We start from the raw sequence: 16,507 nt of genomic DNA, 5'->3' as shown, positions 1-16,507 counted from the left end.
ATTATTAAACAATGGTAGCAGACACTTTTTAATGGTCATTTGTTATTCCCCATAGGAGCCTCTATACGAGGTAGGAGTATGTACAGTTCCTCATGACTCACCCTGTATTAAAAAATCACTCAAATCGCACAACAGGTTTAGGAATTGCGAGACATCAAAAATTATCCATTTTTAAGGTGTCCGGTTAATTTTGCACCCGAGTGTAACATTATTTTCAGTTATTTCAATTCAGATAACTCTTTTATTATTAATTTTACGAAAAAAAGTGATTCTCAATAAAAAGTTCTGCCTGGTCTAAAACCTAAAATACAACCATCTTATGTCAAAGTTTATCAATTTTATACGAGGTATGTCAAAAAATATGAATTTTGCTCAAGAGTAAAATACGTTTATTTTTCACAATATCGAAAATTGTTATTATGAAAAGTTATTTAGAATTAAAAACTATGTTTCAGTATGTAATTACATCCTTTTAATTGAAATATTCTGAACTATAAAGGTACTTTACTTTTGATCTAAATTTATCTTTTTGACATACCTCGTATAAAATTGATAAAATTTGATATAAGATAGTTGTATTTTAGGTTTTAGTTAGACCATCCAGAACTTTTTATTAAGAATCACTTTTTTTCGTAAAATTAATAATAAAAGAGTTATCAGAATTAAAATAACTGAAAAAAAAATGTTAGTTATCCATAATTTTTTAATTTTTTTTTTTTTTCAATTAGAAGGATGTAATTGCATATTAGAATATAGTTTTTAATTCCAAACAACTTTTCATAATAGCAAATTTCAATATTATATGAAAAATAAAGCTACTTTACTCTTGAGTGAAATTCAAACTTTTATATTGATGGTTAAATCTTAGGTTTTGGACCATGCAGAGCTTTTTATGAAGAATAACTTTTTTCCGTAAAATTAATAATAAAAAAGTTTTCCATATGGATACAACTTACAGGGACATACTGTATATATGTATAATTTGTTTCTGTTCTTCTTTACGTTGATCAAAATTATCCGACATTGGCAATCACCATTGCGAAGGCTTTTCGATCTTCTGCCACATGGATGCATTTGGTCCATTCACGAATGTTTTTTAACCAAGAAACTTGCTTTCTTTCTACACCCCTTCGACCTTCTATTTTGCCTTTAGCAAGTTGCAGTATTCCATATAGATTTACCCTATGTCCTAGTTTCTGGTGTTGTCTTTAGTAATTGTCTTATCTTTGTTGACCCTCTTTAGTACTTCCTCGTTAGTGTTCCTTGCTGCCCAAGATATTATATTCAACGTCCGTCTATGAATCCACATGCTTAAGGTCCACATACACTTTTAAGGTCCACACTTCCGCTCCGTATAAGAGTTCAGACCAAACATAGCACTTAATCATTCTTTATCTTAGTTCTAAACTGATATGATTATTATTACAGAGAAATGTCTCCCGTCTTCAGAAAAGTGGTTTTGATCATTGCTATTCTACATTTTATATGTCTGGATCTAATTGGTCGGTAATGATAGTTTGTAAATATGCAATTTTGTGAAATTGTTCAACTTGGACTCCACTTAATTGAAGCTCTGAATCTGGATTTAGATATCGGCCATTTGGTTCTATTTTACATTCACATACAAAAATATTGCATATTTTATTTTTGAAGTATATCTTTTCCTTTTAAAAAATTTTGTACTTTTTATTACTAAATAAGTTGAGCTGAACTATCATACGTATATTTATTGTCAAGTAACTTGCATATTGCAGAGTCACAACTAATTTGTAGAGAAATTAATGAAATAGTCTGATTTGGCTTATAACGTTTAATTAGAAAAAGAAACAATAACGACAATAGAACATTTTTACGGCAACATTGTAACAATTTAGTACATGGTATTTCCTCCTCTAGCTCTAATGATTGCCTGCATCCTTCTAGGCGTGCTCCGCAGAATATCTTGGATGGTTCCTTGCGGAAGTCGATTCCCTTCTTCCTGTGCAGCAATTCTTAATTCTGCAATTGAGTTTGGAGCTGGATTTCTTGCTCGTATACGTCTTTTTAGGATGTCCCATATATTTTCTATGGGATTTGCATCAGAGCTCATTGGTGGCCAGTCTAGAGCCTCAACTCCAACATCCTCAAGATATTGTATGACTGTTCCTGCGGTATGTGCACGGGCATTATCATGCATTAGCACAAAGTTATCATACCAAATGAAGCCGGCATAAGGAAAACATGCTCTTCGAGGATGTTCCATATGTATCAGTCAGCATTCATTCGAATATTCACCTCAATAAGCTCCGTACGACTCTCCCAACTAATACCATCCCATAGCATTATGGAACCGCCACCAAAACATGTTGTACAAGATTACATTCTGCGAAACGTTCCTCAGACCTCCTGTATACACGATCACGTCCATCTGGCTTCCATAATTGTATCCTCGTTTTATCTGTGAAACGAACTCTTCTCTATTGATGTTCGTTCATTACCTCGCTTAAATGCTCGCTTAAATGCAGCATCAGCAAGGAAACTGCAGAATCGAAAAATAAAACTTTCCAACTGACATAATTCTAACTGACAATTCAACAAAACAAGAATTGTCAAGTCGCCAAAACACACTTTCCATACTATGCAATGTTTGTTAATTTGTTACATGATTGCATATTCAGTTATAAAGACTATGTTTGACCATGTATTTATCTCTAATAAATTAAAATACATCAAATAAATAAATAAAATAAATAGATAAATAAATAAATAAAAAAATGCTTAACCTTTCAAAGATAAAAAATAAACAAATAATAACGATTGAAGATAAAATATGCAATATTTTTGTCCATGAGTATATTTTAATGTCCATACGTGTGAATCTTTTTCTACGCGTGAATCCTATCAATCAGAATTTGGAGACCTTCAATGTTTTCTGGTAAAATGCACTTCTAATACGTTCTACCAGTCCTCGCATAGAGAGCAGAAACCTTAGCTCTCACAACAACATCAGCTGAAAAATTGAGAACACAACGAAAGATGGAGAGATAAATGCTTGGAATAACCTTAAGAAATGAAATAAGAAACAAGGACGGACCGGAGTGGTAGATGGAACGGAGACGGATAGAATGGAAGACTACAGATGAACAAAGAAATTGCTTGAGTGGAGATAACAGGCAGACAAGTGAAGCCGAGGAAGACCCCAACGCATTGGCCGATGACGTCAAAAGAATTGTGACCAATTGGATAGGAGAGGCGCAAAACAGAAGAAGATGGAAATATCTGGAGGAGGCCTATGTTCAACAATGGACAAATCGGGGCTGATTGATGATTGTCGAGTTGCAGGGTTGTCATATCGAGTTGTCGTGTTGGATCCTCAATGGAACGGAAGGGTAGCCAACTATCGGAACTTAGGAAAACACTGACTCTAACTTATGTATGTATACACCGTTCTTAGGCGTCAACGCCCTTCGGTAGGGATCTATGGAGGAGTATCACCAAGCCGGAAGCCCTTATCCCTTCCCGTACCGCTCCTCCATAGGTCGATCAGACGCCAGTTTATTCCAGACCAAGCCGTAGACTCTATTGAGTTTTATACTACGGCGTTGGCCTTTTATAAATTTCATGACCTAGCTGAGGCTCGAACCAGCGACCGCAAATCGCAAATCCACTAAACTTGTCGATCGACTGAGCCCCAGCTAACTGGACCGTCAAGACCGACACTCTAACTTATAACTTTATTTAAAGTTTACAACATCCATACATGTAAAGTTACGAAGATGTTGTTTCGCAGGGTAGTCTTTCAGGCACCCATATCGCACGACTGCTAACTAGCATAGTAACGATCTTAATCTTAATATGAATATTAATGCTCCTCTTTTACCCTTCTGAGGGCTTTTTCTATCTTCGTATAATTTGGACTTTGAAAGTAAACGGTACGTGAGTATCCAAGCGGTACGCGAGGTTACCCAAACAAGCTCCGTCAATCAACCTTCGCTTTGTTTGTGATTGTAGAAACAACATCTTCTGTAACGACCTAATGATGCTTAAATTATCTACATTTTTTTAGATACATATTATATTATACAGTAAGGGTTTGTTCCCTTACTGTACATGATGATGAATGTTTTCTGGCAGAATTAGTGTATCCTCCGCATTACAAGAAGTAATTTTCCGTTAATTTGATTATTGGTTAATTAGTTCAAAAAGTGCTTCCCTAGTTCCCATATAATTTATAAAACCAAATTGTGTTTCTGTGAGATCTTCTTCGCATTTGGGCATATATATATATTTTTTTTTTTGGCATGGGCTGTCGCCACTCAGCCAGTCACAATAAGTATATTTTAAAATCTAAATACTTTTCAAAAATATAAAACAAAACAAAAATAAGAAAGATAAGGAAACCTTACCGTAAAGGTGGTTGTTAATATTACAATTATTATATTCAGGAGTTGAGGTAGGAATAAGACAGGGTCACTTGCTTCTTCTCGTCTAGGGACCCTTCAAGACATTTCGTTTAGACATAACTAGACTAGGTCGCGGATAGGTAGTAAATACATATGGGATAAAACAAAGGTAAATAATCATTTGTGGATAATGCTTAAAGGTTGATTTTACTTTTACAAATAAATTCCATTAAACAGTCATATATTTTTTTCCTATTTAGAGAAAGTAGGTAACATAAATTATAAGGTGGAAATATATTATATTTTAATAAATTTTCAATTAGTTTATTATTTTGTTGGGTATACTTTGAGCACTCAAAAAATATATGATTTAAGTCTCCCTCTTTTTGACAGTCTAGACATAGATTTGAAGATAAAATGTTAATTTTCGCCAAATGAAAAGGATAACAGGCGTGCCCAAATTTTATTCTAATAATGGAAGTAATATATCTGCGGGAAACGGAATAATTTTTAAACCAGTACTCAGTAGGCACTTTAGGTTGAATCATCGCATATTGAGAGAAACTATGTTTGCTAGATTCGTTCCATGTTCGTCTCCATTGTTCGTTAACTTCATTTTTAACAATTGCACATATATCTGTATTAGAAGGTTTATGTCCGGTTAACGATCCATGTGTGATGGCATTTTTTGCTAATAAATCAACATGTTCATTACAGGTGATACCTAGGTGTGCTTTAACCCATAGAAAATGCACTTCTCTTCGTTTTTTATAGATTTCATAAAGTATTTTTTTAATTTGGAAGATATAGTTGTTTAAATTATGACTTGGAAATATTATTGTCTGAATAGTTGTCAGTACGGAAAGTGAGTCAGAAACAATTACTGTAGACTTATTTTCTGTATTCATAAAATATAATAAAGCTTCATAAATTGCAATTGCTTCAGCGCTGAATATTGAGAAAGCATTATTTATTTTATACATTTTTTCTGTATTGTTTGATGGGACATAAAAGGCACATTCAGTGCCAAACGTTGACTTCGACGCATCTGTGTAGATAATAATTAGACTCCGAAAAAACGTCCAAGATACTTCTTAAGATGTTATGACTGATAGCTGCATTTTCATGATAACTTGGCCTAATTACTTTTACCAAATGTAATAAAGAAGGAAAATCTTCAAAGTCTAAGATTTCGTCTGGATTTGAAGTAACATCAAAGTTTGATATACTGCGAAAAGCTTCAAAAAGTGGAGGTGAATTCTTGTGTTTCCAATATTTATTCGTCAAATCAGCTTCATTCAATTTGCTTATTTTTATATGAAGGAAAGGATCTTTATGTTGTAATTTCATAATAAATTTTTTACTTAGATATTCTCTTCTATATTTCAGTGGCATCTCTAAAGCTTCGACATGTAACGCATTAGTTGGAGTTGATTTCATAGCACCTAAACAAATCCTCAGAACTGTATTTTGTGTTACGTCGATTCTGCTTAGGGCCCGATCAGATGCAGAGCCATAGGCCATAGAGTACACAACCATAATCTATGATTGATCGCATATAAGTTTTGTAGAAAAGTAATGATGTGTCAACATCTGCTCCCCACCACGTTTTTGAAATTGCTTTTAAAAATTTATTCCTTGATTACATTTGTTTAGCATAAACTCAATATGTGATTTCCATGTTATTTTTCGGTCAAGTATCATCCCCAAATATTTGATAGAAGTTTGGAAACTATACTCATGATTGCTTAATTGTAATTTATCAATATTTGGTAAGTTGTGTCGTGTGAAAATGCAAACACTAGATTTGTTTGTGGAAATTCCAAATCCATTTTGTTGGAACCAATTGTTTGACAAGTTGTGCATTTTACCTAATGTTTGTATACAATTATCATATTTTTTTGAAAAAGAGTATACAAGGAAATCGTCAGCATATTGTATAATCTTCAAAGTGCAGTTTTCAACTTGGCTATTATGTAGATCAGCAGTGTACAAATTAAACAACAAAGGGCTCAATACTGATCGTTGGGGCAGCCCTAAGTTATTGTATCGTGGACCTATGAGACTACTGTTATGTGCTCTGAGATATATCTTTCTACATGAGTAAAAATTATATATTGTTCCTGCTAGTTGGGCTGGTATTTGGAAATTTTTGACTAATTTTTCAACTAAAATATCTAGACAGACTCTATCATATACACCCTCTATGTCCATACATATTGCAGGTAAATAATTGTTGTCTGTAAATGTGTTTTGAATATCTACCACTAGTGTTGAAAGGGCGTCTAAAGTACTTCTTCCTTTTCTGTACCCAAATTGAAGGTTGGGAAGTAATTTCTTTTTTTCTAGCCACCATTCCAATCTGTTTTATCATTCGTTCGACTGTTTTAAGAAGGCATGACATAAGAGATATAGGTCTATATGATTGTGCCACGTTGCGATTTTTACCTGGTTTCAGTATTGGTATTATAATGACATCTTGAAATTGAGGAACTAAACTCCCATTTTTGACCATCTCATTAAATATTTCCAACAGCAAGAGTTTAGCTATTTTTGGAAGGTGATGTATCATGGGATATTTAATATTATCCAAACCTGGACTTGTGTTATTCCGATTTTTAAGAGCATATTCTAATTCTGTAATGTTGAACGGTTCTAGCAAAAAATGGTTTTGTTCATTTGAAGCATAGCTGTAGCTTTTTAGTAATTGGACTGATGGAGGAGCAACTTGATCAAAAATTTCGTTGACTAATGTATCATTAAGACATGTTGGATTAGTAATTGGTTTTCTATCGATCTTTCTAGCTTGATTCCATAATGCTGAGGAAGGAGTGTTTTTGTTTAAGTTTGAGACAAAGTTGGAAAGTGCTTCTTTTCTTTCCTTGATAATGTTATCACAATTTGTATTCCACCACGGCGGAGAATTTCTGATTTTGTTTTTATAAGCTTTATATTGCGGAATTGATAGTTGAGCTGCATAATTTATACAATCAATTAAAAAATTATATTTGTCCGACGTATTTTCCATTTGGTAATAGTTAACCCGCCGTTACACGCGTCTTCTATTGTGACGTGGTTGCACGCGTATGAGCGTCGCCCTCACCCACATAAATTCGACTTATTTCGAGGAAGAATGAATGTCAACATGTAAAAATATAAAATGGGTTGTACTCACATATTATAGAAAGTCTCGTAAACCAATTGTTTTTTATTAATTTAACAAAACAAAAGTAAAAATAATATAGATCAAAAGCAAGTTTTCTTAATTTTCAATTTCAGCAAGCCACTGAAGAAATTAACGTTCTTTACGCGAATTCATTTTACTAAAAATACAAATTAAAATTAAAAACTGTTCTGAAGTTATTTCTTTGTGGCATTTATGTAACTAACTATTAATATTTTGTATTTTGATAACGACGTCCGAGGTGGAATTCGAAACGTCAATAAAATCAATGTTTCAAGTTAAATTGTGGCTTATTTCCCAATTAGAATAGGTAAATTTAAAAATGGGTTCTTAACCAGTGGCGCACCTAGAATTTTCCTCTGGGGGGGGTTTGCTTGGGCACCGAAAGTTTTTTGTATTATTTGTGAAAGACAAGTTACATTTTCCTACTTTCTTTTATATATATTTCTATATGCTCTGGGTGGGAGTTTAACCCCCAAACCCCCCCCCCCCTCGGTGTGCCACTGTTCCTAACCTAATCCAAACAATAATATTTTAATTAAACCTACCTAAATATTAAATAAAAACCTAAAAGTTTCTTTGAGATAATAGAAACGTGATTTCACTGTGATTGCACGCGCAGTGAGGAATTCCCTCACTTGAAGAGGGATGTCTCTTCTTTCAACTATCACACAGCACACTGGCCGCCTGAAATATTCTATAACTTTTTCATACCCTCTCATAAACCATGCTAAAGGCATTCCTGGGTGCTTAAGGTTATCGTATTAGTTTACACAATTTCATTGGTTATAAACAAATATGGTGAGGGATTTCCTCATAGCGCGTGTAATGGCGGGTTAATGAAAAATTGCTCTGCTGAAATTTCGTACATCGACCAATTAGCCTTTCTTGTATTCCATTTAATTTTAGGAATAATTTCTTCAGGTAAATGAATGTCGGTAATTTCCATATAGATCATAAAATGATTCGATCCCAAGGTGTCTGTATGTATAGACCAATTAATTTTATTGACTAGATCAGCTGTAACGAAAGTAACATCAATAGCTGGTGTAGTTAAAATGGTAGGTTCTCCATTATTAATTACTGTAAAATTTAAGTCATCTGCAGTTTTAATAAGTTGTGTTCCAGTTGCATCATTATAATTAGATCCCCAAATCGTGTGATGCGCATTGAAATCTCCACCTATAACTACTGAACCAGTGACCTGTGAAAATATATTTGCCCAATCACATACTGTACTTTTACATTTAGGGGGTTTGTGTATAGATAATATATTGAGTTCAATATTTTTAAATTTTGTTTTGATGTCACAAACTTCAATATCAGAATTAAAGTTATAATTTAGTTTTAGTTCACTGGAGGTTACTGTGTTACGGATAAGAATCGCAACGCCACCAAACCGGTCTTCCTTCCTATCTCTTCTTATTAGGTTATAACCATTAAAACTGTAATGAGAATCTTTTTTAAACCATGTTTCGCTAATTAGTAAAATATCAATTTTTTTATTGTTTACGTATTGCATTAAACTGTTTTTGTTTGACATAATAGATCTAGCATTCCATTGACCAATTTTTAAAATATTTTGTACAGCCATTAGAAGCTATTATTGTTTACAGTATTTAAAACCTGTTCTAATTCATTAATTATAGTCTTATCGTCTAACGTTTTTATATCTTCAATTGAACGAATATGTTCTAAGAGGTTCATTATAAAATTTATTATAGTTTTTGTCAACTGATTTTTATTTTCAACTTTGTTATAATTGGGTTTATGTGGATTAGCCGGTAAAGGCTGGGCAGGTCCAAATGTAAAGGGAAAGATAGGTTTATGAATAGGAGATTGTATGATAGGAGAGTTTGGTTTCCTTTTCTTTCCTACAGATGCATGTGAATTATTGTTCAATTGAGAAGATATTAGAGAGCGCACTTTATTGGTCTGTGGGCCTAGCTGAGTGGAGACAGAATTTTTATTAATTTTCGGAAGCGAAGGAAATTCTTGTTCATTATTTTCAAGCAAAGAAAAGTAATTTTGATTCGTAACACCAGAAAATGATTGTTCACACAAATGTTTTGCCTCTAAAAAAGTAGTCTTTTGTTCGATCATTATACTTTTAATCTTTTTTTTTTTCATAAAAGGGACACTTTTTTGATATTTTAACATGCTCATTACTTTTACAATGTATACAATACATAGCTTTATCGCAAGTATGATTAGTAGTTTTAGTTTGCCCACATTGAATACAACATTCCTTGGAACTTTTACATTGCTTTGACACATGACCAAATTTCAAACATCGATAGCATTGAACGACCCTACCAATAAATTGTTCTACCGGAAAATAAACTATTAAAACCTATATAGTTGGGTTGAATATTACCCTCAAAGGTGACAACTATAGTTTTTTATCTACGTATTCAATTTTTTCCACTTTTGGGATTCTACGCTTTGTTCTATAAATATTTAAAACTTTGGAAGTAGATTCAATGTTTTCCATAAGATAATTAATGTCAAATTGGGTGTCTACATCCCTTACAAGCCCTTTAACTTCCAACAAGTGATTTGGAATGTAAGCTCTTAAATTTTGAGCGTCTAATAATTTATTTTTGACAAGATTATTAGCTTCTAAACGTGATGACAGCAAAACTTTTATACGATTACGGCCAATGCTTTTTATCTCTTTAATATGTGTAAGTTTCAGGGTCTTAAACAGTAGGTGACCTATCGCCATAGGATGCAATCTAGACAGACCACTTTCATTCCCAATTTTTTCAATATAAACCCAAATATTATCTAAATTGTACTTATCTGAGACCAAGTTGAAATATTTAATATCCTTTTGTTTTTCTATCGACAAAGTAGTACTAGGTTGAAAACTATTATTTTCCATTACACTATCTTCATTATTCATTATGTCTTTCGTCTGAGAGGACGTCCATAATGAACTTTGTTCCCCCATAATGGGGGAACCAATTTAATTTGTTTATTTAAAAATTCACTGGACTATAAAATGTTATTTTTATCGAGTATTAAATTTTTAACGAGTTTTTAATAATTCAACAAAAATTGATAAATCCGGTTCTCTCTGTAAACGATAGCCTGCGATCGATTCGAAGGTACGAATAAGACTGATATATTCTGTTGTGAAGTATGCTTTGTTTCTGTTCTATCTTTCATAAAAGGAGACCACAAAAAAAGTAAAAAAAGCCTCAACCAACTGTTTTTTGACTTAAATAACTTCAAGATACATTCATAAATGTGTTCTTGTAAAAAGAGAATTTAACAAAATTTTTATCTTTTTTCTTCAGTGCAAGCGACATTTAACCAATTTGCGGACACGACTGCATATGCAGACAGTAACTTCCTTTTGTAAGTGTCTGTATATGCAGTCGTGTCCGCGAATAGGGTTTAAATAGACAAACAATAGTATCATGTACACATTTAAAACCCGCAAATAACATTTAGAATATTTAGTTGCAGCAATTTGATAACGCTACACCATATGATCCAGAAGCAGGGGAAATGTGCCTTGTCTTACACAAAACAGATGAAACAGAAGAGGGTGAGTAATTCTAAAATAATAATAGTTCAGTGAAAGAAGAGTGTATGTAACAGAAAGTTACTTTTGACATATAAATTATTGAAGTCTTTGTCTAGTTTTATAAGGGAAATATATTTTACTTTTTAAACTTATATTGGTATCACCATAAGAACATAGTTTTGTAATATATTTGTTCGTACTTTTTCGTAACTAAGGCATTTTATACAAAAAAAGTAAATACCGTATATTGGAACCGTGCAAGGTCGGAAAAGCGACACCTGGTTTCATAGCTCGGCAACATTTTTCGCACTTTTAATTATATTGGCCAATCATATTGGTCCTGGTTACTGGACAATTGTCAAGGCCATAGCCCAAAAAAATTATAAGAAGAAAGTAATATTAAGATTATGTTATTAAAAGGTAAACAACAATTGTATGTAGTAAATAAAATTAATTATTAAAATGCACTACTAGCTACTACAAGCTAAATACAATTAATAAAATTTACTTTTATATAATAATTGCATATCATATCAATATTCTGGAGCAACATATAATTTTTCTTCTTCATTGATTTTAGATATAAAATATACGTCAATTTGACAATTTCAATTGACAATGAATTATTTAAGAAAGTTTCAAGATTTCTCCGCTATTCGCGCAGTATCGTTTCTCGTATTCTTTCCATGTACTTGCACACGGCGAATAGGACTTTTCAACGCTTCTCATTTGTGTCAAGCTTCTGTTATATGTGTTGTATTTTAATATTATACACGGATTATACGACATATGACAGAAGCTCAAAACAAATGAGAAGCGTTAAAAAGTCCTGTACCTCCTTTTACTGTTCTCGAAACGGTGTCAAGTCGGCGTCTGAGCATCGAACGGTATAAAACTTTGTTCGAGAATGATTACAGGAACGATTATACAGGGTGTAACAAAAATACAGGTCATAAATTAAACCACATATTCTGGGACCAAAAATAGTTCGATTTAATGTAACTTAACTTAGTGCAAATGAGCACAGAAAAAAAGTTACAGCCCTTTGAAGTTACAAAATGAAAATTTTGTTTCTTTTTTTCAATACGTTTTTAATATGTTTACATAAAAAATTTATTGGGGTTTTGTTCCTTTAAACCCCGCAAATGTTTGTGTATGTTCCAATTAAACGATTATTGCGGTACCATTAGTTAAACACAGTGTTTTTAAAAACTTTGCCTCTTAGCATTTTTTCGATAAGCCACCATTTATCGAGATGTAGCTTATTTTTTAATGTTTCAAATTATACCTAAAAATGTAAATTATAAATAAATTTTCAGATTATTGGCAGGTCTTTATAATCGTACTTAGCCATATTACAAATATGTGGTGGATTCGACAAATATTCAAAAATCTCGATAAACACTGACTTATCGAAAAAGTACTAAGAGGCAAAAAAGTTTTAAAAACAGTGTGTTTAACTAATGGTACCACAATAATAATTTAATTGGAACGTACCTACACAAAAGTTTGTGGGGGTTTAGAGAACAAAACCTCTTATCAAATTTCTATGGGGTACACAAATTTCACTATAATTTTTTTTTAAGATGTGCCTGCCATAAGAATGCCACATGTTCATTATCAATCACTCAAATCGGACAACTGGTTTAGGAAATTCGAGACATCTAACATGTCCCATTTTTAAGGTCTTCTGTTAATTTTGCCGGTGTGTGTATTTTTGGTCCCAGAATATGTGATTTAATTTATGACCTGCGTTTTTATTACACCCTGTATATGTCGTTTGGAGTAAACCTATTATCTGCAACAATTATATGATTTGTCAGTTTATTTTTAGCTTAGTCTCCATAATACTCTTATCTTCTAATGAATCTCATGCATCATATCTGTATCTGTCAACATTAAGTTTTTTTATGTTAATACCGGTTTTTATTTATCCAAATTGTTGAATTAGGGTACGGACATACCGAAAATAACATGAATGTGCGCGGTGGAAGTCGCGGTTTAGGTTTACATCGATGGCATACCGAAGAGAACATACCGAAGATACCTTTCTTTCAGTGTTCTTTGCTGTTTCTGTGGTGACTGACACGTGTTCCGGGAGAGTTAGCTTTTTTTACATTATAAGATTATGGGTCGCCCATGTTTCTCCAACTGTCATCAATACGACTAACTTCACGCGTAACTTTGATACGAGAATTATGAAAAAAAATTTGCATTGAAAGCCAGATCCCGTAATTTTTTAAGCGTTATAAAGTGAGTACAAAAACATGCATATTTGTTTTTTTTGTAATTACAGCTTCTGTTTACACTTACACTTCTCGTAGACTCTGCCGATAAGGTAGAGTTGTTTTGGGGAAACCTGGCTGCACTAAAATTATGTACATGAGCAGTAGTAGTGACGACAGTGATTGCATTCAAGTGAAAAGTGGTGTATCATTTTTTATAATTTTTCAAATCGCCAATTTTCGGTTCCTCCTCCTATAGATCATAAAGGGCAGTATCTAGGAAAATACCATCACCTATTTAAAGAACTTAAGAAACACCACTCAGACAGATTTTATGCTTATTTAATAGATGTATTTATATATTACCGTATTGAGACGTTATGAACTGCGAAGATAACTAAGTGAATTTTGATATTTTGTTTGGTGGTTCCAATAGGTGCCACTAGGCCATCGGTAACTAGTAGGTATGTTTTGTTATAAAATTCTAAAATGAAAAGACGTCTTCATTTTAGTAAAATAACAAGTAATGACGCTTATAATTTACTAAGAGATATCCCATCGGATGGATCTGACGCTGAAAAAAATTGTTTCATTCCATTTCCCGCTAAATAATTTTTTCGTTTGTGGCCTAGTGGTTCCACATGGTACCACCTTTTTTTATAATAATAACAGCAATATAAAAAACTTTTATTTTGTCTACTTTTTGCCCTAATATGTCCTAATAACAAATTATTCACCATCTATTATAAACAAAAAAAAGTCCGTCCACAAAGGGTTAACTAACATTTTAATTTACGATTCTAATTGGAAAATATGTCACTCACAATTTAAGATGAAAAATGATTTTATTGACGTTTCGATTTTCACTTCGGAGGTCGTTATCGAAATACAAAATATTAATAAATTAAACAAATTTTGTTGCTTAGTATAATAGAATAGTTCCTAAGCAACAAAATTTGTTTAATTTATTAATATTTCGTATTTCGATAACAGCCTCCAAAGTGGAAGTCGAAACGTCAATAAAATCATTTTTCAACTTAAATGTGGTTTATTTCCCATTTAGAAATTACATAAATGCCACAAAGAAATAGCTTCAGAACAAAACTAACATTTTAAGTGAGAACTTGACGAATGACGAATTAATTTACATTTTGTATTTTTGTTTTTAGCATCATGGTTCCGAGGTGTTGTTTTGTCTAATGATGAAAATAATTATGAGATTTCATCTGTAGATTGTGGAAATCTAATTACAGCGACTAGGGCAAATATAAGAAGTTTTCCTGCTGCTCTGAAAAACATTAGAATGCTGGGAATTTTCTGTGAATTAGTAGGTAAGTACAATAATTCTATTGAGTACTTTTACTCCGGTCAACTTACACATCCAAGGTTACAAAAATTAGCAGCCAGTTGAAAATCGGCAGGATTGTTCAAAATACCATCATAAATGAAATCTAAAAAGTCCTCATAAATCCGACGCGAGCTAAAAAATTTACGCGGGGTTAAATATCACCAAATATAGTTTTTAGCGATTTTCACCGAAACGGTAAGTTTTATCATAAAATTAGTTCTAACAAAAAGTGTAGATTAGATAATTATCTATAAAAAATGTTTGAATCCTTTTTTCCTAAGAGCCACCGATTTTGAGATATAACGATTCAAAAAGTTGTAGTCGTCATAATATGCACACGTTTCCACATCACCTTTGAGGTAGTGTACTTAACGCGTTTTTAACGTGGTTTCCCCAGTAGGCCTATTCCACGGATCTGTTATGATTTTGTTTAATTTGAAGTTATTGAGTAATTAATATTGGCAAGGGTTGAAAATGATAAAAGTGATAAAAAACGGTATAAGTCAAAAAGGGGAAATGTATCCAAATGGTTCATTATTTTCTAATACTTCTGCTTCCTCTTCTCCTTGTTCTTCTTTTTCTTCACCTTCTACTTCTTCTTGTTCATCCTGGATGCAAGTAAGTTGCCCCAATAATGACACATCGCATGGCTCCTCGATAGAATCAAATGAATTATCAATTGTTGGTGATTCAGCATAGACCGGTTTTGACAATTAATACATGCTACCGAACAAAACAGTCCAACTTTTTTGCCACCGCATTTAGCGCTACATACCTTTGACAGTTACTTTGACAGTTAGTGTTCAGGAGTTTTTCCGGTGCAAGTGTTAAATTAGTTTTTTTTTAATTTGCAGCACATTCAAGTACAAGTAAATCTTGTTTTTCAACCATTTTAAAAACCGTCGTTTTATTCCTTCTGAAAAATGCAGATGTCGTATCTGCATGTAAAAATAGTATTAGTCCAGAAAGCCACTGCGCATCCGCTAGGAAAAATATTCCAATTCGAATTTTTTGCACAATCTTACTCAAAAAGGACCCCTTTTAACAAATTTGCATGTTGCCAGGACCAAAAGTTGGTCAAAAATTTTTTAAACGTTTTTTTTGTTTTTTCCTAACATTATTTTTTTTTGCATGGAACAAGCATGGTTTTTTTTTAGGATTTTTGGATCATTCCAAACAGAAAAGGTCTTTAGTGACACTAAAGTTGATAATTTTTGACATATAAGCGATTAAAAATTGAAAAATTGCGAAATTGACATTTTTAACCCTCAAAAACTATGTGAAAAACTGAAAATTTGAATATTGCCAAGGTATGTAGACATTCTTTAAACATCGATTGATGAAATCCCGAAGAGATTTTTGCAATACAATATTCAAAACTCCTTTGTTTTTTAATTGCTAATCAAGCGTGCGCGACACTATTTTCCACCGACAGTATGGTGAAAATGAAAGGAATAAATTCGTTATTTCGTAAACCGGCGACTTTAAGGAAAAATCCCGAAACAGGTCGATTTTTATTTTTAAGTTTTAAATTTAAGTTATATTGTGGCATACATGGTATACTAGTGACGTCATCCATCTGGGCGTGATGACGTAATCGATTATTTTTTTGAGAATAGGGGTCGTGTGCTAGCTCATTTGAAAGGTTCTTCAATTCTCTATTCAGTAATATAAACATTTATATAATTATTTATACAGGGTGTCCTTCTACTTCTTTTTTGTCACATAATGTAATTTAATAAAAAATTTTTGGACTCTCTGTGTAAATAATTATGTAAATGTTTACATTACTGAACAGAGAATTGAAGAACCTTTCAAATGAGCTACCAT

General features: G+C 32.6%; 1 protein-coding gene across 5 annotated transcripts in view; it reads left to right on the top strand.

Annotated features, from left to right (window-relative positions):
• Nucleotides 1-16,507, top strand: part of LOC114333462 (uncharacterized) — a 230,962-nt gene that overhangs the window by 205,620 nt on the left and 8,835 nt on the right. For all 5 annotated transcript variants that reach the window (XM_050648583.1, XM_050648585.1, XM_050648584.1 and 2 more), the window contains 2 exons: nucleotides 11,038-11,125; nucleotides 14,499-14,660. In XM_050648583.1, the coding sequence (XP_050504540.1) occupies nucleotides 11,038-11,125; nucleotides 14,499-14,660 (250 nt within the window). The remainder of the gene's footprint in view (nucleotides 1-11,037; nucleotides 11,126-14,498; nucleotides 14,661-16,507) is intronic.

Source organism: Diabrotica virgifera, chromosome 4 (assembly GCF_917563875.1).
Source record: "Diabrotica virgifera virgifera chromosome 4, PGI_DIABVI_V3a".
NCBI classification, from domain to species: domain Eukaryota; kingdom Metazoa; phylum Arthropoda; class Insecta; order Coleoptera; family Chrysomelidae; genus Diabrotica; species Diabrotica virgifera.
This window is presented reverse-complemented; position numbering and strand designations above follow the sequence as displayed.